General features: G+C 40.5%; 1 protein-coding gene and 1 long non-coding RNA gene across 12 annotated transcripts in view; one reads left to right on the top strand and one right to left on the bottom strand.

Annotated features, from left to right (window-relative positions):
• The window catches only part of ZNF131 (zinc finger protein 131), a 30,842-nt gene extending 27,328 nt beyond the window's left edge, over window positions 1-3,514 (bottom strand). For 3 of the 10 annotated variants that reach the window (XM_023519735.1, XM_023519737.1, XM_023519736.1), the window contains exons 1-3: window positions 3,241-3,514; window positions 2,201-2,339; window positions 1,055-1,156 (exon numbers count right to left, since the gene is read on the bottom strand). In XM_023519735.1, the coding sequence (XP_023375503.1) occupies window positions 1,055-1,156; window positions 2,201-2,339; window positions 3,241-3,363 (364 nt within the window). In that variant the 5' untranslated portion in view covers window positions 3,364-3,514. Of the gene's footprint in view, window positions 1-1,054; window positions 1,157-2,200; window positions 2,340-2,423; window positions 2,779-2,810; window positions 2,939-3,240 lie in introns of those variants that run through there. The other 7 variants (XM_011373859.2, XM_011373864.2, XM_011373857.2 and 4 more) reach the window with 5 other exon arrangements.
• On the top strand, window positions 2,951-19,862 carry LOC105301277. Of its 2 annotated transcripts, XR_896713.2 has the most exons (3): window positions 2,951-3,122; window positions 17,300-17,324; window positions 18,026-19,862. It is a non-coding gene; the product is annotated as an uncharacterized LOC105301277 (long non-coding RNA). The 2 variants fall into 2 exon arrangements; XR_002775983.1 differs by lacking the exon at window positions 17,300-17,324 and having other exon boundaries at window positions 2,961-3,122.
• The last annotated feature ends 5,270 nt before the right edge of the window (window positions 19,863-25,132 follow it).

The raw sequence follows: 25,132 nt of genomic DNA, 5'->3' as shown, positions 1-25,132 counted from the left end.
TGGTAGTAAGCTTTGTGGATTTCCATTATGTCTATGCTCTGTCCATCACAGATAATTAAAAGATAACCTACCTATGGACACAGTAACTAGAATGCTAGATAGGGAATGTACCAAAATTAAACCTGAATCTGGCAAACAACAAAAATAGAGAAGAGCAAATATTCAAGGACTCTGTATTTTCTTTACTCCCATAGGCATGAAAAATTTTCCAAGGGAATAGTGTTTCTAGGCAACCCATTCATAACAAAGAACATATACACCATGAAAGAAATACAAAATCACAACTCAAGAACCTTGAAAGAAGCTAAAATTCTGTTATTTATGTAGGTAAACTGATTTATTTCCTACAGTTTTGAATTGGGAATCCCTTGCTAGCTGGGCAACGTTGGGCAAGTAACATTTGGAGGGTGTTCCCTGATGTGATGTGGAAATCCACAAAGCTTACTTCAAAGGATTGCTTGAACCTCATAAAATGTGCATAAACTATGTAGCACAATACCTGGCCTTTGGTGAGCTTTTATTACAGAAAAGTCAAGCAAGTACAAAAAATCATTTATTATGATTAAGACAATATCCAGCAAATAAGTCCTTCCATCCCAGACCTTCTATAGTTATTAGAACTTCTTCTGAATGCTACTTCAGTTCACCTTTCTTAACTCTTTGCATATTATGGCAGCCAACTTCACAATGTGCATGTCATTTGGACCTCTGCTAGTAAAGGCCTCTACTGTACCCTGTAGCATCCCCACCAGTCTGAACAAAGATGGAAATTTACTTGTTTTCAAAAGACAGTAAACACTGGCTTTTAGCAGTGGAAAAGACTCCTTTAAAAGACCAACATCTACTATCTAACCTAAGAGTTTTTCCTGGCAGATCATTTTACCAAACACTTTGCTGAAAGTAAGAATTCTCAGGTGTCAAAAGAACAATTTATTCAGCCACCTAACAGGAACTATCATGCCTATGTCCCATGGTATCTTGCTAACTTGACTGTCTAAAACGTCTTCATCAATTATAATTCTTGCTAAGCATTGTATTTAAAACAAACATTTACCTTCTATCTCCACCAAAGGTTCCTGAGTAAACTCTTGAAAGAATTTGTAGAAGAATTTACTGCAAGCAGCCAAAACAGCCTTGTGGGCCTTAAAATGGTGACCTAGGTAAAAAAGAAAATAAAATCATACATAGCCACGAAAATGAAACATAAAATTGGAAAACAAATTAGAAAATTATATCAAGTAGATCTTTATGGTATAATTATAAAACTATACAGATTACTGAACTCAAGTCACAATATTCTTGGCAGCTATCTTGACAAATTTTAATCTCTGTTAGACAAAGTCAGATCTTTACTTCAAAGACCCTATTAAATCAGTTTTATAAAGGCCAGGTTATAACACTCCAGGAGGTAAGGAACCTCCTACCACTTGAGTGAAAGACATAGTCTATTAAATTGAACCTACTAAACATAAACACAACCCAAAAGATTATAGTTCATTTAAAAAGAGGGAGAAAAAAGCCACAGAACAAGCACAAAGCTGGATGTTTGCTATGAGAAATATTTTAATGTGTACAAAATTTGGAAGCTTGATCTACAGTAGATCTACTATAAAAAAAACAGCTGGCTTTGAGAAACCAATTTTTACTCAATGGAAAAGACACCCACGCTGAGTTTGCCTCCATTACAATGACAACACCCAAAATTGATAAAGTCTCCATTTTATTATGGGAGTTCTCAAAGAGGGTACCAGTGTAGAAAGGATTTTCTCACATTCTCCCTCCAAGACCATTTGAGAAAGTAGAAAAAAAAATCAACACTTCTCAAATGACTCCTGTGAGATATTCCTCAAAGTAGCTTATCAATAGAAAACTATTAACCAAACATTTAGAGACATCCTCCCTCCTATCCCCACAACATAAATCCTGCACTCCAGTGTTCAATGGGAAAACTTCAAAAGGCTACAAAAAGTTAAAATGCCATAATTATGTTGAAAAACTGACTGGCCCGCCAACTAGCCTTCTACAGCATGGTCTAAGTGAGCTGACACTGACAAGTGACCGACCACAGGTCCCAGCGCACTCTCTCCGTTGACTTTTGATAGCGAGCCCATAGAGGGTGGGTAAAAAAGGCGGGTGGGGGAAAGGGAAATAAGAACTGAAGCCACAAATTCACTCTCCTCTGCCCCACTACCCTACCCACCGTCGACAATCAGGGTGATGTCAGTAAACCGGTCCTGCTCTCGCTGTTCATTCAACCGGTCCAGGATCATTTTATGGTGTTCAGGGAACTCCTGAAGGCATTCCATCGTCTCTTCGGCCTCCATGGCCGTCGGGTTGCTCTACAAAAGAGGAGCATGATAATGTACATCCATGAGCTTGGGCTGCGGAACAAAACCCCTAAAACATAAAACAAAACCCCAAACCTCAGCAACGTGAAAAGAGGGGGAGGGGGAGGCAAGAGGAGAGGAAGGCGAGAGAAGAAAGAAAGGCGAGCCGGGTGGCTGCCGCGCGTTGGGGGCCGGAGCCGCGGCCGCGGGACTCCGAGCCTGACCTAATTGGAGTCGGGAGACGCGAGCTGGAGCGGGGTGGGCACAGCGCCGGAGGCTCCGGGCGCCGGGGTGCGCAAGTCCGGCAGCGAAGGGGGCCCGACCGGTGCGGCGGCCCTCTAACGGCCCGCCAAGCCCTTCTGCCCGGCCCTGGCTCCCGCCGCCCCGGGACCCGGTCCGGCCCGCGGCCCACAACGACTCCCGGGTCGCCTCTCCCTCCCCCGCCCCCCCCTTCTCCCCCGCCCCGACCCGGCCGGCACTCACTCAGGGAAGGAGGAGCAGAGCCCGGGCCTGCGCGTCACTTACGTCGACGTACTGCGTCACCGCGTCGAGTTTCGGATGACGCGGACGCCTACCGAGCGCAGATTACGGCGGGGATGGGTCACGCCCCCTACACCCTCTCGTGGCGGGGAGGGGCCAACCCTGGGGATTTGGCGCTGGGCGAGAACAAGGCTGCGCGCGCTGGGCGGAGGAAATCGGGCTACCGGGGGTTGGGCCCATTCAAGGCCAGCTGTGCCGGGGAGGGATCTTAAATCACCACCCTCCCACCTTCCACCCACACCCGCCTGACTCCAGGTAGGAGCGCTTCCATCCGGACTTCAGAATTAACGCGGTCCGGGTGTGCCTTTATTCCGCGGCTCCTCCGGCCCCGCCCCGCCCCGCCCCCTTTCCTCCCTAGGTCGGCCCGCCTTACCCAGCTTGTGATCCTCCCTTTCTCCTCTCCGTCCCTCAAAACCTTTCCTTCCCTGCTCTCCCCTCCCAGGGCGTAACTGGCCGCACACCTTCCCCTACCCCTAAACCGCGCCTCTCCCTCCATTTCCTCGCGAGTGCCCGGGCGCTCTCTCCGCTCGAGTCCGGCCAGCGCACGTGCGCTCGCTCTCAGACCCGGGCGGCTGCGCCGTGGGCTGCGGCGGCCACGGGCGCGAGCACGTTCGGCCGCCTGGGATCTTCCTCCCGGGTGCCCGCCCTCTCCATGCTCGGCCGGCAGCACGTGTTTGCTAGGCTCAGGATCTGTGTCTGCGCGGATTGTTTACACATGGTGCTATTGCTACAGCATTCCACCCCCTACCCACCGCGCTGAAAGAGGCCAGTGACCCTGTGCAGCCTCATGTGACTGGTTCCTTCATTCATCCGGAAAAAAATGTTTTTGAAGGATAATGAGATAGTTGAGATTTATTCTTTAAAAAGAGAGTGGGAATTAAGGAAGAATTCAAATAGCAACAGTGAATGTGATTATTTCAACAGACATTGATTAAGAGTCACCGCTGTGCTAGGCACTGTATAAGGGACTGGTGAATCCAGTGGTGAACAAAGCGTATTTGGTTTCTACCTTCCGAATCTTAGTCTGATAGAGTAGATAGATATTTTGAACAGTTAATTGCATGGAGACTGACTGCTGAATGTTATGAGATGTGAACAAAGTAATCTGGGAGTCAAAGAAAGCTAGTAACCTTTAAGAAGCAATGTGAAGCCTGAGTGTTCTTAGCCAAGGAGCACTGAGATTATAGCATTCCAGGAACTGAAAGAATGTTGCTGGGACAGACCCACAGGGGCCTTATAAACATTGTTAAAGGTGTAAGATATTATTATCACAAAAGGAAGCCTTGAAGATTGAGCAGAACAGTGACATCGTAAGGTTTACTTTTAGAGAGAATTCTAGCCTCAGTATGGAGAATCTTTAATGGGACAAGATGCAAGAGTAGAGACCAGTTGAGAGGCTGTTAGTAATGTAGATGAAATCATGGTGGCAAATGAGATTAGAGAACAGGATGGAATCTAGAGATACGAATCAATATTGGTTGGAAAGTATGTCACAGGTACTAAATACGTAAAGTCGAATATGTATCATAAGGGAAGAACAGTCAAGGATGGTTTCTAGATTTCTGGCTTAAGCTGGTGGGTTGTTGGTATCATTACCAAAATAGGGAATACAACTAGAGGAACTGGTTAGGAAGATAGGGTTGGGAAGTGAGGGATAATTTTAAGGTGACAACTAAATTGAGATGATGTCAACAAGGCATTTTATATGTGGACCTGAATAGAGTCTAGGGGAAAAAGCTAACCTTAGAGATTTTTAGTATAAAGTGGATATTGAAGCCATGGAAATAGAAGAGTTTGTTTAAAGAGAATCTACAAGGATGATAGACTAGCAGCTTGGAGGTTGAATTGGACTATTAACGTTTTAATATTATCATTCAGGTTTTTTTTAAGTTGAAGAAATTGCACATAGAAATGGGCTTTTTGAAAATTCCAGTATATAGGGCCACTTTCCTATACAACAGTCATTGGCTTAAACCAAATGGAAACTGCCCTCTCCATATGGGATATGAGCTATTCAGTTCACCACGGCCCCCAACACTTTCTAATGTCTTTAGACTCAGATTACAGCATTCATTTTTACCTGCCTTGTTCCTAAAGCACTTGAGTTTGAGCTTTTAGTTCATAGAGTCAATGCAAGAGAGTGTAGGACTTTATCCCTGAGAAGTATCAATGTGTGTGGGTTGAGTAGGAAAGGAAAAACCTGAAAGGACAGTATGACAGGTGGAGAAAGGAAAAGCAGAGGAGTATGACATCAGAGAGGTCAGTGTTTCAAAAGAGAAGGTATGCTCAGCAATGACAAATACTGCCGAGTGGTCAAGCTAAAAATTAGGAATAATCCATTAGATTTAGTAGTATGGTTGTCTTTGGTAGAAGATTTTAGTAAGAACAATTTAAGTTAAATTCTGCAGGGGTTAGGGTGAGAATTCTATATCCAAGTAGGTTAAGGAATAATTAAAAGAAGTTGAGATAATGATGATGGAACTCTCATTAAAAAATAAAAGAGGAGAGAAAGGAATACCTGTAGAGAGTGATGGGTCAGGCTAGTTTTGGTTTTTGTGTTTTGAGATGGGAGAAACTTAAGCAATTTAAATGCTGATAGGGAAGGATCTAGCAGAAGATGATACAAATACATGAGAGAAAGGGGCTAGTTGTGCAAGAGAGGAAGAGACTACAGAAGATGAAGTTGAAAGGACCCTGACTGCTTCTCAAACTTCCGTACCCAAGGACCCGCATATGACTGAACATTGGCTACAGAGCCCCAAGGCGCTGGGAAGCCTCTTCATTTGCCACAAGTGAGAAATTTCTCGGAAGTCTGCAGTTTTTGCTCACAATGCACGTGAATTAAGTGTGTTATGCCAGAGCTCCTATATATATATATGAGTATATATGCGTATATATATAGTGGTTTTTATAACAAAAGGCTGTGTTGCCCCCAGATCCTTTAGGGAAGAAAGGCCAATCCAACCACATCCGTCTCTCCAGGTGTGGACAGAAGGGGTTCCAGAGACACAATTCAGCATGGTTCCTTTGGATCCAAGAGGCCCAGGGGATCCTTCCTGAGGCTTCTGCTCCTTCCTGCTTTCTAAATTTGAAATCTGACTTCTGAACAGCAGCAGACACCTCCCCCTCCCTCACCTTTCTGCATGGGCTGGACCTGCTTATCCGTGGATGCTCATTCAAAATTAAGAAACTAAGTTTCAGAGAGGTGATCACACAGCTAATAATTGAAACAGAATTCAGACCCACAGCTGTTTGAGGTCTCCCCAACCTGACCGCTTTCCAGCAGGTGAAGGCTGCCATTTGGGCTTCTTCCTCGACAAGGATGGAGTGACGATGGGATGATGGAAGGGTGGGTCTATGCATCCCTGGACACGCTTTCAGTGGGTGGCCCTGAATTCTGCATGAGGATACGGAGAGGAAGGAGACATAGTTTGTAACCCAAAGAGCTCAATGGGACCCTGAGTGCTTCTCAAAATTCCATATCCAAGGACCTGCATATGACTGAACATTCCCTACAGAGCCTGAAGGCGCTGGGAAGCCTGTGCATTTGCCACAAGTGAGAAAATTCTCGGAAGTCTGCACTTTTAGCTTACGATGCACGTGAATTAAGTATGTTATGCCAGAGCTTCCATACATATATATGCATATATATGTGCATAAACATATATGATGGTTTTTATAACAAAAGGCTGTGTTGCCCCCAGATCATTTAGGGAAGAGAGGCCATTCCAACCACATCCGCCTCCCCAGAGTGTGGACACTGGGGGTTCCAGAGCCAGAATTCTTCATGGTTCCTTTGGACCCAAGAGGCCCAGGGGATCCTTCCTGTGGCCTCTGCTCCTTCCTGCTTTCTAAATTTGAAATCAGACTTCTGGACTGCAATAGACAGCACCGCCACCCTCACCTTTATGCTTGTGCTGGTCGTGCTGGTCCGTGAATACACATTCAAAATTAAAAAACTTTAAATTTGCCACAAGTGAGAAATTTCTCGGAATTCTGCAGTTTTTGCTCACAATGCACGTGAATTAAGTGTGTTATGCCAGAGCTCCCATCTATCTATCTATCTATCTATCTATCTATCTATCTATCTATCTATCTATCTATCTAGATATATGTATTTTATAACAAAAGGCTGTGTTGCCCCCAGATCTTTTAGGGAAGAGACTACAGAAGATGAAGTTGAAAGGATAGGTGAATGAATCAACCTTAAAAGGAAGTACACCTGTTATCACTGAAATTATTAATAGTTTGGATGCTTTTAAAACTATAAATTTGTTTTCAAGGAGTTGAGAAAATTCGTAACTGAAAAACCTCACTGTGAAATGAACACGATAACCACTACACTACGGAAACAGGACAGATTGAAAAACCTCTCTGAAAAACCTCTTTTCTCCATAAAATTGGTGGCCAGGTCATCTAAAATCCAAGGTTAGAAGAAGAAAGGTGTGTGTGTGTTGGCGAAGAGAAGTTATTTAAAGCTGTGTAACAAATTGGCCCAAAATGTAGTGGCTTAAAACAATATTATTTCACAGTTTCTGTGGGTCAGAAATATGGATGTCACTTAGCTGGGTTTTTAGAATCTTGTACAAGTTTCCAATCAAGGTGTCAGCTGGTGCTGCTGTCATCTCAAGGCTCAGCTGGAGGAAGATCTACTTCCAGGGTCACTTAAGTGATCGTTGACAGAATTCAGTTCCTCCTGGGCTGTTAGTCTAAGGACTTCAGTTTGCAAGGTGTCCTTCCATGTAGGGCTCACCAGAGGGAGTAACAGCTAGATTCCATCAGAGAATGCAAGGGAGAGTGAGCAAGCCGAAGTCTTTTTGTAACCTGATCTTAGAAGTGACATTCCATCACTTTTGCTGTATCATATTTGTTAAAAGCAAGTCACTAGGTATAGCCCAGAATCAATGGCGTAAATACTAGAGGGCATAATCATCGGAGCGATCTCAGAAGCTGCCTACCACAGAACAGAATGGAAAATATTTGAAATGGACATAGTACTATCACAGTAGCATTAACAGGATCCAGTAGAAGTTGGTGACCAGGAATTTATATAACAGTCTGCCAGACATTGTTATTTCCTCAGGAAGCATTCAGTAAGCAGGTGCCTACAAAGATAAGTGATATAAGAATGAAATTAATGTTAAAACACAGTTCTCAGTGGTGCAGTTTTTGTATCAGTTAATAATAATGGTTTATAGATGTCCTCTGGAGTTAAAATGGATTCTTCAAACTTAAGGAAAAAAATTAACAAATAGTCTGGCTACCTTAGTGATATCCCTTTATATATTTCAAGGCAACATTAGGAAGGAAGGAGCATGATGGTTAAGAGGTCAGTTTGAAAGATAGCCTGGATTGAAGTCTTTATTCAACTTAATAGCTGGGTGACTTTGGGCAAGGTGTTTAACTTCATTAAACTTTCATTTCCTCACCTTTAAAATAGTGCTGTTGTGGGAAGCTGATGAGACAACACATGGAAGCACTTAGATTAGTACCTGGTATGTAGTAAGCTTTCAGTAAATAGTCTTCATTATTATACTCCAGAATAAGGTTTATATTGCTACCTGCTAAAAACTTTTTAAAAGTTAATTATGGCTTAAAATTGAGATCTTCTTTGTGACTACATAAAGGAACTGAAAATTCAGGATGTCCTTAATGAACCCAGATATAGCAAACTGACTAGCCAGATGTTTTGAAGGGGCAAACAGTATTTTACATATGCCACAAATAAGAAATTGACAAGCTGCTATTTCCTCCTTTTCTTCCTTTAGACAACATGCTGGACTCAGGACAGTAGTATGTACTTGAGGGCAGTTACTTGGTTGCTTCCCATCTTATAGATGTTGGCCTTTAGTCACATAGCAGTCCATCTCTAAAGCTGGCTTGGAAACTCCAAGTTAGAAAGTACTCAATAATTCTTGTGGAGCTGGGGAAGAAGGCAGGACAGTGGCCAAGTAGCAAAAATCCCACAAAATAGGCTAAGTGAAGGATGACACACGAGGCCCAGAAGTTTCTTTTTAAGCATTGTTGTCCCAAGTGGCTACTAAATCTTGAGTGTTAAAGTTCAGCCCTGGTCCCATCTTGGTATACAACAGTATGAAATGTAATAATGTCCAGATGTGGAAATGGTTACTGTAATCCTGGAAGTTGGAGAAACTGCAGAATCGTATTGTCAAAGGGTCCTTTAAAATCCAAGCACTGCTGCTCTTATTTTTTTATTTTTATTGCAGACAAGGAACCCACAAGACTCCACTCCCTGCCCAACTTGGTGTCTCTGTAGATATTCCTCTTTTCCTTGACCTATTAATAATATTAGAGTACCCCAGTCTATTATTTTTAATGTCATTCTAATATATTTGAGATTAAATCTGTTATGTTAATGCTCCTTTTCTATTTGTCTTACTGTTCTGTGTTACTTCTTTCTCCTTTCTTGCCTTATTTTGGGTTGATTTTTTAAATTATTCCAGCCTCCAAGATGACTTTCAAACAGGGCTAGGACTAGGGTGAGGTGATGGAGGCACTTACCTGAGGTGACAAATTTAAGAGGGGACTAAAACTCAGAAATCAAATAATATTTTTATTTAGGGTTTGTTTGTTTGTTTGTTTGTTTGTTTGTTTTAAAGCAGAATGAATGCAAGACTTCCACTTCCAGGAAGATGAAGTAAATGTACTTTTTCCTATTTCTCTTACTAAGCACAGCTAAAAACCTTGGACATTATATAAAAGGGTTTTTAAACTAAACTCGTTTAAGGATGATTCATTTGACTTTTGAAAGTCAAAATACCAGAATATGAGTTTTCCATTCTATTACTAGAACTCCTAAATTTCTGTTCTACACATAATTTTGAGACTGCACTGCTGTTACTAAACTTCCAATGCACAATTTTCCCTCATGGTTTCCTAGAATAATTTAAAATTCTTATATGGAAAAATCTAGGTTAAATTCAATGAATGTATGTAGGTGGAGGGGGAGGGGAGCAAATCAACAGAAAAATCTATACCTCGATTTCTGACCTCATGAACCCATTTTATTAAGGATAAACCCAAGGGATAACTCAACCAGGGAACTCTAGAGCCATCTTAGGTGCTTGCTAGAGTAAATGAAAACTCTAGAATGTCCTAGAAACATCCAAGCTATCCCAGGCTCCCCGAGACTGGAAAATCCAAGGCCAAGTCTTTGGGACAGTGTGAGTTCCCTGGAACACAGCTTTTTATCCTCTTCTTATTTCACGCACTCTAGATAGGTAATCCTACTCTTGGTCTTGCTTAATATATAATCCAGATACAATACATATCTCCAGCTCAGACACTGATGTTCAGCTCCAGGCTCGGATGCCTCAAAACCACATCTTCCGCACATCAAATTTATTCTTACTGAAATTATATTCTTGATTATTGATACCTACATCTACCCATTAGTAGAACAAGTCATAAACATGAAAAGCATTCCTTTTATCTCTCACACACACACCTAATCAATATATTACCAACTCCTGTCAATTTTAAACCCCTAATAACTCTCAGACTATTTACTAACAAAATCTCTGGAAAGCCATTTGGCAATTTTTATGAAGAGAGTTGACAGCTTCATATACTTTCACAAATCGTATAGCATTATGTAAAGGTACAATAAAATCCCCAAATTTTAAACTAAATAGATGTGTGAGTATAGGCATAGCAAAAAGTGAACAAAAAATGCAACAAAATGTTAACACTGGCTGTCTTTTAATGATGGAGTGATAGAACCTTTTTCTTTTCTTCCTACAAGGTTAGTATTTTCTAAATGTTTTGCACCAAGTATGTGCGATCATTAAACATGAGCTCCATCAAAACAGATACCTTTTTTGTTCTCTTATGTATTCGAAGTGCCCAAAACAGTGTCTTACAAATAGTAGGTATTTGTTAATAAGTATTTGTTGAATGACTGAATCTTTATAATATAAAAAATGATATGAACAGGAATAAATATGTTATAATTTCATTTCTTCCTCTACCTGGGTTGTATCTTATTTTAATATAGTTTTCATCCTTTAGACCTTTGGCCAAAATGATCAGCAGTAGCCATGCCTGCAGAAGTCATCCCTGGCTCTTGATTATTTTTCTGCAGATCTTACAAAGATTTGCCCTCTATTTTCTTTCACCTTCCCCAGCAGACATTGTTAGGCAGACTGGCCCAAAATGAATTTTCAGAGAAGTGACATGAGCATCATGGTAGAATGTCCCTGTTTTTTGTCTGTCCCCTCAACAACATTAATTTGGCAACCGTTACATAGACGAAGGTGCTTTTGTGAGTGCTATGGGATCCAGCACCCACAGACCTGAGAGGAAGTCTTGCCCATCTGTGTGTCAGGTAATAGGCATGTAGCCCTGCTGTCGACCCTGCAGTGGCCCATGAACCAGCTCAAGCCCCGCTTAGCTGTGGTCTGGTAGACCCTGAAAAACAGTGTCTTAGACAATCACTAACGGATGAGAAGAGCCTTTGTAGAAGTCCAAGTTTCCAGAGAAGTTCCAGCACAGCACTGGAGCTAAAAAATAAAATAAAATAAATCGTTTGGTTGCATTAGAGAGACTAAGAAAAGAGCTTGACTTTACCTGCGTCACCCCTTGCCCCAAGGCAGCACTGCTTAAGGTCAAGAGAGATCTCCCGGCACATGATTTCTTTGGAGGAGGCGGGGCAGGAGGGGGGAGAGGGAGAGGAGGGTGAACGGGGCAGGTAGGGGGAGACCAGGGGACAGTGAGAGTGTGTGTGAGCATCACTTCCCCGGCTGTGTGGAGGCTGACAAAGAGGCAGTCCTCTGGCTTAAGGCAGAGGGCTACTGAGCATGAGCAGAAAGCAGGTTGGAATCTGCAAGCCAGAGAAAAAATAAGAACTTGAGCTTTAGCGCCACCTTTGGGAAAACAAAAGAGACTGTCGGCACTAGGCCTGGTGGTTCATTACAGGCTCCAGAGAAGGCATACAAGCTTAAGAATTCTGCCACAAGAGGGAGCAAGAAGTGAGATGCAGGTGTACCTTTAGAAGGTCTGAAATAGCCTCAGAATCTCCATCAGGGCTGACAGGCAATTCTCTCCTAGTCGATTTGTGAAGACTGAAGGAGGTGACTGCTGTTTTATATGCAGATACAGAAATGTAAAACTTCAAGGAACATGAAAAATCGAGGAAACATGACATTATCAATGGGTCACAATAATCTTCCAGTGACAAACACCAAAGACATGAAAATCTGTAATTTTCTTGATAAAGAATTTAAAATAGCTATTTTAAAGAAGCTTGGTGAGCTACAAGAAGACACAGAAAGAATTCGGAGGGAAATCAAGACAACAGTGAGTCAAGAAATAAAGGGAAACAAACAAAAAATATCTTGAAACAGAAGTGGAAATACAACATACCAAAACTTATGGGCTGTAGCAAAAGCAGTTACTCATCTTACTCTTTTCAGTATGTTGGCCAACGCCAAACTATTCCCACTTTTTTAAACCTCAGGTCACTTTTCCTTCCATAAAAGGTTCAGCGCCAAGTATACTTCTATCAGCTCTGCAAGCAGATTTCTCCTCACCAATGTCCTTTAATACTACACTGGTCTAATCTGTAATTTGGTAAACAGTCAATTATTGAACCAACTCATCTGTGAAAAGAGGTCCAAATACATTCCCCCTACATCAGCTGTTCACAGCTAACAGCCCCAAGGTGTAAGCTGAATTCCTACAACACATAAAAATGACACTGGGCTGTGGAGCACTTGTTCATTTAACTTATGATTTCTGGATGTTCCTGGGCTCAATTCTGAATGCATCATAAAACAAATGCTGCAGTGCTTGCTCAACTTTATGACTTACTGAATCTGGCAAACCTAATTTTGATAGGCATTTCTAGTTGCATGGTCAGATGGTGCCTATGCCATATATTGAATATATTGGGTCGTGTGGCCTAAATGGCATATTAGCTTTTTCTGCAGCTTTGTTTTGCTTTGGACAAGAGCCCTGTCTTCCTCTGGGTCCCAGTCAACATTCAGAGAGACTTATGAGTCACTGACTAAATGGATTGGAGTACTAATGTCAAGAGTGATTTATGCTGTCTTCAAAATTGAAAGAGTCCACAAGTTCTGTGCCTATTTGTGGTAAGGGGTTCAAGGCACAGTTACTTTTCCATTAGTTAGTATGCTGCAGGTCACTAGAACCTTGAAAACTGTATCAAGGTGGCATGCCCTAAATTTCTGTAGGATTTATAGTTTTTACTGGAATCCAGACCAGTATCTGTTTGGTAAATCATGCTTTGCTGTGAGTATGTCTTTTTAATCTAAATTTTCAAATTTGTTGACAAAGTTATTTATACCGTCATACGATTATCCACTCACTGTCTATAGAATCTGTAGTGATGATCTCTTTTATTCCTGACATGAAATTATTAATTTGTTTCTCATCATATCTATTTCTTAGTAACCTTACTAGGGGTTATCTATTTTGGCCTTGTTGATCATTTTTAATGTCTGTTTAATTTCTACATCATTAACATTTATTTTTGTAATTATTTACTTCTAATTTATTTGGACTTAATTTCCATTTTTTCCAATCTTTTGAAATAGATGCTTAATTAATTGATATTACAGTTACTAGTTTTTTCTAACATAGTAATTTAAAGATAAAAATTTATCTCTAAGCATGATTTTAGATGCATCCCTCAAGGTTGATGTTGAATATTTATTAAAAGTCAGTTAAAATATTTGATAATTTCTACTGTGATTTTTTCATGAATATTTAGATGTATATTGCTGTTTTATTTCCAAATATTTGACATACTACAGTAATTTTTTGTTAATGATTTCCAACTTAATGTGACATCTGTTGAAATTTCAAGTGCATAGTGGAATTTAGTATAGGCTAGAGATAGCTTTTCAAATTAATGGGAAAATATTAATTATTCAGTAAATATTGTGGAACATCCAATTAGCTACTGGTAGGGATAAAGAAAGGTGGCTCCCTACCTCACACTTTATTCCCAAATAAACTTCAGGTGGATAGAATATTTAGTGAGTTTATGAATAAAAAATTTAAATGAAAACATTTAATGTACAAATGAATAAAAAATTTAAAGATTTATATGGAAGAATGAACACATCAGAAGTATTATAGGATAATATATTTGAAAACTACTGCTTTGTTACTTTTTATACTACAGATGCAGGATTCTTAGCCAATTAACATCATTTATCCCTGTAAAAACTTACTATTGTATTTATTTTATTTAATTCTATTCTATTCTATTCTCTCATCTCCAATTGCCACTTCTACTCCTGCCCCACTCTAATTTTTTAATATTTTAAAAATTATGTATGCATTCATGTAAATTTGTAGGATTTTGGTGTGTGGATGTGTTTTTGATGTATATGAATAGTACTCAGGTACATGTCTCTGTTTTCATTATTCATTTATCATGATTTTAAGATCAATATTTCTATACATACAGCTTGTTTGTTTCATCTATCTGCTACAGTATATTTTATAGTAAGAATACAAATTTTATATAAACATTTACCTGGTGATAAATATCATGGTTGCTTCCAACTCCCCCATGTGATAATGCTGTGATGAATGTCATCACATATATACCCTATGGATTGAATGGGATGTTTTCTGTGAGTTCATGAGTGTGGTTTATAGGGACAGAGGGGAAAAGCATACAAAGCTTCCCCTCATACTGCTTTTCAGAATTAACACTAATACCAGTTCTGATGAAAGGTCTGTTCTCAGATCCTCACCAATTCTTTGAATTATCCACCTTTCTAATTTTTGCCTTTTTGACATAGTTTCATAGTCTTAACACTTATCTATAATGATTTTGAGCCTCTCATTGTACACGCGTTAGCCAATTTGTATTACAGATTTCCCCTGCTATCTGAAAGTAGAGCGTTCTTATGAAATCTCTTATCAACTGAAATGACACAAAGAAGCAATTACCATAAGTTAATGTGGAAAAAATTTTGAGCATTCCCAGATCCAAAATAACCTACCAAATCATACCAAATAACACATAAAACCTGAAATAACACTAACTTAGTAAAAGCAATGGTGTTAAATAAAAACATTTACGGCTGAAACTTTTCTGAAAGAAAAGATTTATTGAGCCAAATGCCAGCCAGAAAAAGACCATGTCCTGGGCATGAACCAGGTCTCTACCATAGCTGCTGGGCTAGGTGGAAAGACAAACATGTCCACTGTCCTGGAGTTGAGGGGCTTTTTTACAGAAACAGTTTGGGGAAGAAAGGTATAAGTTGTTTTGAAAGAATTTACATTGGCTGTAGATAAAGGGTGGGTGAAAGTGAAGTAGGGCTAGTTCTGGGATAGGTGCAGAGTCCCTAAGGAACAGTGTCTGCTCCTTTGGATTGGTGGTGGGCAACAGTCTGGAAAGTTTATGGGTGAGCAAGGAGCACAGGCGCCTGATGGGTGGTGCCATCTGGCTATTACATAATCGTGGAAATGGCCACCTAGAAGTTTCTACTTACATTCAGGAATGCAAGCAGTCTTTTCTTGTGTTTGCCCTGTACTTAACTGATTAACCTCTCCTGTCTCTTCTTTCCATCCTGCTGTAATTTAATTTATGGCATCTCAGAAGTTTTTTCTCGTCAATATAATAAATATACAGCCTGTATAAGGTAGAAATAATGTATGTACAGTGTAGTTTTACTTATTAAAAAGACTGACTGATTTCTCCTTAAGTATAAGATAACTTAATGGAATACCACGCTTTGTACACCCATCAATCCACTCAATAGACTTTTCATTTTATCCACTTCTGGATGACTAAAAGAGACCATTTTCTTCTAGTAGAACCAGTAGTAACTTCAGCAGCTTTCAAGATTTTTTCCTTCTGCATATAAGAAGTATGAATAGTAGACACAGGCAAGTTCAACGCATGCACAATGTCTTCATTTCATTCACCAGGACTGACATGCTTAATCATGTCCAGGATGAAGTACTCATCATTTTGCACCCCCCCTCCCCCACACCACCAAATGATATAATGGATCAGTGACTTCTTTACAATACTATGGCAAATAATAATAATAATAATAAAAACAGATGAAACAAGATTGCCAAATGTTGAAAATTGTTAAAGCCTGGGTGAGGGATACACTAGGGTTCGTTAAACTATTTTTCTCTATGGGCATACTTGAATTTTTTTCATAACAATTTAAAATAAAAATCATATCAAAAAGTGTCCAAGAGATATGAATATGTCAATCAAAACTTGATGATACAAAACAGTTATGTTTATGTGTGTGTGCAGAAAATAGATACACATACAAATTTGTTTAAAACTCCCTTGAGCTCCCAATGCCAGATCCAGCAAACACAAAACGTGAATGTACTGGAGTTACTGTGCATCAGAATTCTCTCCAAACTTAAGAGTCTTAGAAAATTTAAAGGGAGATTTGGCCAACATTTATACACAAATCTGAGAGCCCAAATACCTTATCATTCTTGCCCTGCTATTATCATACATTTTGCCAGTTGTACCTTGTTGGTGATTGATGCTAAGCATTTGCAGATGGACCCACTGCACTGTAGTAACTTTCTGGTGTACCCACAACACAGGCTAGCTGTGCCTCTTCACTCCCTTGGATTTCAGCTGTGACTGGGTTCTAACAGTTCTGAGTTGGCCTCACCCTTTTAACCACCCAGGCAGAGTTCTTTATGCTGACTACCTTTGTCCCAATCCTCAGCTCAGAGGTAAGTGTCCCAAGTAGCTCACCTAAATCTTACAATTAGCTTGAGCTTTCAATCATCTGCCATCTTACTAACTATTTTGTTGTTTGATTTTTTTTTTCTGTCTTATTATGTCTTATTGTTGTCTCTTTCCCCTGCAGTTAAGCAAACAATAAAACTCTGACTTTGAAGGGAGGCATCTGGTTTAGAATGTTTCTTTCTGGTCATCAAATCAACTATGGCAATGCACATGGAGCTGACTGTATTCTGAATTGTCTCCTGACTGTTTTTGCTCTCTCACTAGGGTATAAGATCTGAAAGCTGCAGCCAGTTCTTCATCTTTGTGTATGTTACTCCCATCATAGCTTCTGGAATATAGAAGGATAACACTTTCTAAGTGTAGGGAATGACTAGACTTTATTACAGTAAGATAAATATCTAATTGAAACCTATAAGGTGTTTTGTCAACAGGCTGTTTGACGGATGAAAGATGTATTACAATGCAATATACCATTGCTATAATGTGCTAAGGAAAAAATAATCCATTTAGAGAAAGAATACTTTCCAAAAAGGCAGTATTTAACATTTGTTCTCATTAAGATTATAATTCTATCCATAATAATCATAAGAATATTGAACAAATTAATTTCTGCCAGGTAATCCTAATTATTCACTTTTATTAATGAATATACTCATGAAAGCTACCTTGTAATGAGAGTTAATTGTCATTTCAGAGATGACAAAAGGAAGCCTGAAGAGGTGAGATAACCTGCTTAATTAGAAGGGGATGGAACTGCCTCTTTATCCAAGTAGTCTGTTTCTGGAACTTCTTGTGGTTACACTGGTCTGAACACAGTCCGAAGTCCTTTGAACTGAACAGTTCACCAGGAGAAGAGAGCCTGGAGAAAGTGGAAGTCCAATTTGAGAACAGGGTCACCTTCCCCGTCCCCTCCTTCACATCACAACTCATCCTTTGGCATTCTCCCAACCTCCCCCACCCCAAAGCATCCTCTGCTTGGAGACCAGGGTTTCAGTCTCTTTTCCAACACTAGCAGTATGATTTGGGACTGTCTATAACCCAGTGTCCCCCAATTTTCTCTCTTCAAGTGTACTAGTAGTTTTTATTTTCAACCCTAATCCAATTTTTCATGAACAGAGGTTGACCCTGGATAATTTCATCCGAGACGATTGGTTTTTATATTAGTATTATTAGGTCTTCTGATGCAGTTATCTTGTAGGATTAATGTCATCACCCAAAGAGGCCAGGGGAGCATTAAACCCCTTGGGATGGGACTTCCCAGTCCCAGGTACTCCGTCTCCCGGTGTGGGAGGGGCACGACAGCTCAGCCCTTCCCTTGCTGTGAACAGAGGGATTCTGTAGGCCAGATGCCAGGGTCCCAGACACAGTCAGCCCTAAGCTCTGCGGACTCTGCAACCCTGGCCGCTTCCTTTCTTTCCAGGTTTGTGTGAGTTCTTTCCGGACCGGCAAAACTTAACTGGTAAAGGCGGTCAAGTCCCTGCGGTCTTCTGCACTGAAACTGTTGAAACGGACACCTTCTGGAGGCCTGAAGAGGTCAGATAACCTGAGCACCTTGCGGCGGGATGCAGAGCTAGTCTCCGCGGATCTGATGTCACTGACTCACAAGGAGCCAGAGGCGCCCACGGGAGAGGCAGCCGCCCCCGCAGATTCCCGAGGTGGAGTCGCCCCGCTCGGGAACCCACAAGTGGAGTCTGAGACCCTGAGGGCCGGGACCCTTCGGAGCGTTGCCATGCTCTTGGCCCACCACCGCATGTCCCAAGGCCATGGACCAAAGTGCTGTGGCCCGAATGACCGTGGCCACAAGAAGCCGGGAGACTTACGCTGCGACCCTTTACCGCACCATCCTCTGGGAACAGCTGGTGTGACAGTAACACCTCTGCATTTGCTTGAAACTGTGAAAGCAGTTTTGTCTTCAGAGTCCTTAGATACGCAACCTTGTGCTCCTGGTTTGTCTGTCGGGGAAGAACGAACGAGGCGGGAGCATAGGCGGGGGTGGACCAGGCGAGTTCCGGTACCGGACCCTCCGTAGCTTGGCTTTGCTGGGCACGGGCAGGGAGATGGTGTCTCCTGTGCACACAGTGGGTGACAAGCGGCCATAGTGGCCTTTTGTCTGATTTGTCAACACACGCTGGGCATCCATGAGAAACAGCAGACAGGCAGCCAGTAGCCCTGAGTACTCCACTTACCCCGGGAAACTTTCCTACTCCGTGGCCCTGGCCCTTCTTGGTCCAGAGTCCATCTCAGGGGCCCTTCCCAGCATCTGTGCGTGGGTCTGTGGCCGCCTCCCCTGCATCCTGCTCGCCCTCCTCTCCAAACGCACCCATAAATTCAGAGTTCCTTAAGTGCTAAACAAATTTGAGCCAGTATCCCTTACCCCTACGACTCTTGGCAACCCCTTTGTCCACCGCCTGCCAGCCATCTGTCGAGATGACCTGTTGCAGGATCACTGGGGTGGAAGGTGACAGTAGTAGAGATAAGTGGTCTGGGAAACCAGCCACCCTGCGGTGAGAAGATGGGCTCAGCGCCCTCTCCCATCTAAAAACTGGCATGCTGTCTTGCAATCCCTATTCCAACTGGGTGACTTTTCCAAGGTGCCTTTTTTTTCTATAACCAGAAGGATTTGAATTAAATTATCCACCCCATCCTGGAGCTGAAAGGGAGCTCTCCCTTGAGAACAAAGCCTAGCAAGATGTTAGGTACTGTGTCAGACTCAGCACATAGGATCACTTTAGAATTCCCCTAACTAGATGAATTCTAATATATATCTGATTCCACCATCCACCCCCCTATTGTTTCTGAGAAGCTATTGTGGACCTGTCAATTTTCTAGTTATATATAAATATGTAACACAAAAATAGAGTAATAATATACATACCCTTATGTAACTAGCTTTTTTCATTCCACATCTTGTAGCTACAGAATAAAATTCTTTAATTTACCCAGTGGATATATTTCTTTCTGGATTTAAAGTATCATTCAAATTTACTGTTATTTTCTCAGTTCTTAGTTTTGGCTGTAAGTATGCAGAAGTTGTGGCTATATTGTGTGGGGGGGAGATGTGTGCTTGCTTGTGTGTGTGTGTACCATGTGCTGCCCTTAGTTTTGTTTTTCAAGAATATGTGTTTTATAAATTACTGTATTACTGTAACAAATATAGTCCCAATTGCAGTATGTGAAATGTGTATTACCCTACAATGTGAAGATTATTGGCAAAATCAATGCACAATATCTTTTGAATTTGGTTGGTGAAAGATCTATGTCATTGTTTTGTGTTTTTGTTTGTTTTTCTTAAATTTTTATGAGTTTATTTGAACTAAACTGACATCATATGCTGGTGAGCAAGATCTCAAATGCTCCACAGAATAAGTTTTACAGCTTTCATGCACTTGAAATTAAGGAGGGAACATAAAGGAAGAGTACATGGAGGTGGGAGAAAGCAAGGCAGGAACTGGATTACAGGATAGTTAATAAGATTATGTGCTCTCTTGAGGGTGGTTACAGCTTATTTCAAAGTTGAGTTAACCTAGATGCACAAAAATAATGCACAGCAAAGATAACCCTTTTATTACAAAGTTATATGCATGGGGTGTGACTACCTGCCATGACCTGCCCAGTTAGGAATTTATGATCAGATCACCTGATGAGGTTACTTTTCATAGAATTGCTTTTTTCTTTTCTTTTTTTGTCCACAGTTCCCCCTTTTTGTTCATAAATCAATCCAGAGTGTGCATTGATGACCAATCTTATGGTCAAATAGCATAGTCTCACAGGACTAGGAAGATTCATTCCTAGGAAATCTCAGTATCCACGTCATCTTGTTGACCACTGAGGATGGGGCAATACTGTAACCATGGGATCTGAGTTGAGGCTGAATTTTCTCTACACAGGATGGGCAGGTAAAAAGAAAGCAGTCAAGTCTCAACGACCATCACTGCAAAAAAACATCCTGGATCATTTCTATCCTGTGAGCTAGCATGATCCGAGTTTTGCCTTCTGTCTAATTTTTCTGTATTAGACATCTAGTGTAACATTTACATAAGCCATAAAAAGTGTATTAATAATTATACATGTTTGGGAATCATAAACAATTGGACTACATAGAAAAACCCAAAGAACATGTATAACTATTGTGATTAATAATCACAGGTAAAGACAAAAAATTGGTTTCTGAGTTCAATATCAATATATAGGCCTTGTCAATGTCTTGGGATAACTGTCTACCTCTGATGTCAGCAGCTACTCATCCCAGAGGTGTTTTTGATGTCCATTGTAGGCAGAGGTGAGTGTCAGAGATAGGGATCGATGTCCATTTGTGGTTAGGTGCCTGATAAAGTCCCTTCCAACAAGGTTGGAGAGTGTCTTTTATTTGAAGTCGTTTCCAAAAAACAATAGTGTCACCTGAGAGCTTGCTGTGAGAAGAAGCAGTTACCAACTTGGCATTTTCTTGAAGTGACTTTATCAAACCCTGGCAATAGTGTAAGATGTCTCTTTTCAATAGTGTCAGCTCATATGTTCCTTTATCTAATTTATATTCAGTTCAAGTGCACTATGATGCATGAAGGAATGTAAAAATCAAAAAAGCCAGGGAGCCGGAAGAACCAAGCACCATCTATGGTTCTTTCCTTAGCCTCAATGATTTAATTTACAGCCACTGTTCACCCATACAATATACCCTACAAGTTTTTCATTACTTATTTTACAATGCTTCTCATGCAATTCCAAATCTTTTGAAATGTTCCAATGGCCCTTCTGAAACACCACAAGTTATTCCAACAAATATTGAGATTTTAACCCTTAAAACCTCAATTTCTAATGAAAACTAAGAAGTAAGCAATTAGCATTCTTTAGGTTGGCAGATTTACGAAGACATTTTAGAACATCTAGAAACATCGGCTTTATTGACATATTTAAGACATAACCTCTAGAAATATATTTCATAGACATCAAAGTACGTTATTAATATGGACTTATTTTTGTAAAACCCAGGCAATATAAAGACATGCTGTTTTACTTAAACCAATAAACTTAAAGGTAACTTTTATTTACTAAGGATTAATCTTGGGTCCTGTGAACTTGAAAAGCATTTGGGCTAGTTTCTATATTTCTGAGAATTTTAGAATATTCAATCCTTACAAGTATTAGCCTTTAAATTTAAGTTCACTATACCATCTGGAGACAGAAAGTTATCTCACATTTACAACATACATATATAGACACACGGACAGACACAAACAGAAAACGGATCTAATTTTTGAGAGACATTTATAATTTATATCTGTCCTTGACAAGTTGAGTTCCAAATGACCTTTCTCTTTTGAAAATAAGGACCACTATTTTTAATACCTAAGAGTGGATTGACAGCTAAATGATACCATAGGTTGATCCATTTATATAAATCCTTTACATAGTTTCATTTTAGCTTAGAGGAGGCGGCCTTTTTAAGTTCAGAAACAGTCTCTAATAATTTTCTTTTATTCTACCTAATTTCATAGCTTGATTTTTCTAATTGTGTGCACAAAAATTAATTTAGAAGTATCAAAGGATCCTCATCTCAAGCATCCTAGTTATAAATGGGAGGCTGTTTGTGGTGGGCCTTGTTGGCCTGGGAAGCACAATTTCTCGTGTTAATTTTGAGATCCGCAGTCTGAACAAATTTCTAGGGAAAATCAGCTCTTTCATACATGGCTCCAGACCAGGCAAATGCAGTGGATATCTTACAGGACTGCTCTATGCCGAGGAGGAAATTTTTCCTCAGGAAACCGCACAAGGATTCTTAGTCACCTAAGAATACCCACGTTTAAGGGCCAGTGAGAGCTTATAGGATGCCACTTGAACTGTGACTCTTTCCAAAGCATGGGCACCTCTCTCAGGCCCCTCTCAGAGTGAACCGATTTCAGGGCACCCTGCCTTTCTCCCCAGGTCTCCCTCAACTTCTCCAGGATTGCCTGCTGTGACCGCACTGACCGCCAGTGCCCACTTTTGCTTCTCTGGAATCTGGGGGGTCTGAACAAATATCCTCATTGGCTATTTGGGTTGGGGAAGCAAAGGTCCTTTCTTTTTCAGAGATAGAACAGAGTTTACTCTCTTGTTTAAACAGCAAAGATTTTGTTCAGACTCTCAGTAAGTAATCCAATTAAAAAGCCGAAATTAAAATCAGCAACCTTTTTTTTTTTTCCTTTCCCTGGATTACCTCAATCCTTATCTACCTGAAGATTTTCAAAGATCAGCTCAAATAAAGTCATGGCCTGCTACTTAAAACAAGGAGATATGGGTACTCACTCAAGTTCACCTGACGCAAGGGGGCCAAGGGGGCACAATGAGCCCTTGCTTGTACCTAGTACCTGGTTCAGGGCTGCAGGTGCTCTTGGGTGGGCTTCTTCAGAATCTTGCCAAGTAAATGTCAGCATAAGGAACATCTAAACCTGTAGAGAATTTTTATAAGAGTATATTTGAGCTAAACTGATGACATATGCCAGGGAAGACAATCTCAAATGCTCCTGCCACTGTTTTAATTTATGTGGGGATTTTTTTTTTTTTTAGGAGATTAAACTTTTAATAACCTTAAAAAAATATATATATATGCAATAAAAATGGTGTGTTGCTTCCAACAAAACTGTGTAACTCACTTTAACTCATTTGGGATTAAGTTCCTTCCTGATGTTGGCTGGGAGTTGCTCTGAATTCCTGGCCAAGGGGGCTCGGCAGAGGGCAGCTAGCCACACGGCACCCTGCTTCAGCAAAGCAAGCATGAGAGAAGAGCCAGAGGGAGAGAGTGCCAGTTAGACACAGTCCTGGGATTTACAACTTTCTCTTGAAAGTGTTGTCGCATGCCATTTGTTGTTCTAAGTGACATCTTCCTATTGCCTGTGAACTCTACAACGTGTGCTCTGCTGTTTAATGACTTGTGTGAAATTATTGGTCTGCAGAATGATAAGGTGACACTTCCCATCCTTAGTTACCCTTAGATCGTACTAGCATGGAATTAAGGGAAAAATCTCCCTTCTCAATGGGGGACAGTGGGCATGGCGAGGTGCTTCTAGGCTAGTGCAAAAGAACTCTATTTCTTGGTCTCAAGCAAGGCCAGCCTTCAAATCTGGGCAGATCTCAGAGAGTGAGTAGGGTGAGGCAGAAATCAGGGTAAGCATGAAGACTTTCTCTTGGATAATTTTCCTTCTTGGTCTAGAAAGAGTCGCACTTGGTATTAAGTTTCAGCATCTTTCCATTTATTCTACCTGATTTTGTAGCCTGATTTTTCTAATTGTGCGCATGAAAATTAATTTAGAAGCATTACCAGTCCCTCACAACGACCACCAGTCCCAGCACCTAATAACATCAGACTCTGGATGCCTCAATCTCTGGGCTCCTTCAGTGCCCAGCAGGGACTGGAGAAGCTCTTTGTTCTTGTCCCAGGATCCCTGTGTTAAGAAAATTAACACGTACAGAAGAAACTCAAATGTCTTTATGAAAATTGATTATTTAATCCTTGAGGAAGGACATGTAAAAGAGAAGAGATGTAAACTTTCAAGATGAAATATCGACAAATTTTTCTTCTAATATTATAGTCTCATCTAAAAATCATGATCAATAGTTAACAAATGTTCTCAAAATATCCTGAGACAGAAAGGAAAACATTAAATATCTACCTATGTTATAAAGGAAATCTAGATTCAGTCTTCTAAGATTGTTAAAAGAAAGAGATTATAGTAAGGCAGTAAGTACAGTTGAACCCCTACTGCCCATCTACCCCCAAAAGGTGCCCTTGCCTGAAATAATCCTGTTTTAGTTTTGCTAATAACTTTCTTGTCCCATCAACTTTATCCCTGTAAAATCTTTCAATTTTGTACAAATTCTCTGAGTACTTCTCTGGTAGATGGGAGTCAGCAAGATATACGAATCATTCAATAAAGCTGATCTTTAAATTTACTTGGTTGAATTTTTGTTCTTTCACAACTTAACAAAATTACGTTTATGCATTTTTGTAGCATAATTCTGCTCCTGGGTATATGTCCTAGAGAAATTCTCTCACAAGGGGGGCTCTTTTATGTGGCAAAGGTGGGTAAGTGACAATCTGATCGTCCACTATGAGACAGCAGATAGGCAAAACGGTCCAGGGGCTCATTATAGATAAATATGCCAGCACTGGAAGCAATAGATAAAATGTACGTAATAACAACCTAGAAACTTGCAAATGGATGAAAAATAATGAACTATATTAGATATATAACTTGATCACCTTATCTCAATTGAAGATACATGCACACACAAAAATGTCACATAGTACAAAAACACACATAAAATATAAAATGGTTTGTATTTGGAAAGAAATGCAATAGAAGTAAGAAGAGCAGAGAAAAATGAATCGCTAATAATAAAATACACATAATTACATGAAACCAGATGGGGTTCTGCAAAAAAACCAAAACCAAAACAAACAAACACTGGAAAACGTGGCATTAACTCAATGTGTTTGCCGATTAGGTATGGAAAACATAGCATCTCCGAAGTGTCCCTTCGATTCAGATAACCT

This window comes from Pteropus vampyrus, unplaced genomic scaffold, assembly GCF_000151845.1.
Source record: "Pteropus vampyrus isolate Shadow unplaced genomic scaffold, Pvam_2.0 Scaffold234, whole genome shotgun sequence".
NCBI classification, from domain to species: Eukaryota; Metazoa; Chordata; class Mammalia; order Chiroptera; family Pteropodidae; genus Pteropus; species Pteropus vampyrus.
Note: the sequence above shows the minus strand (reverse complement) of the source record. Positions and strands in the feature narration are given on the sequence as shown.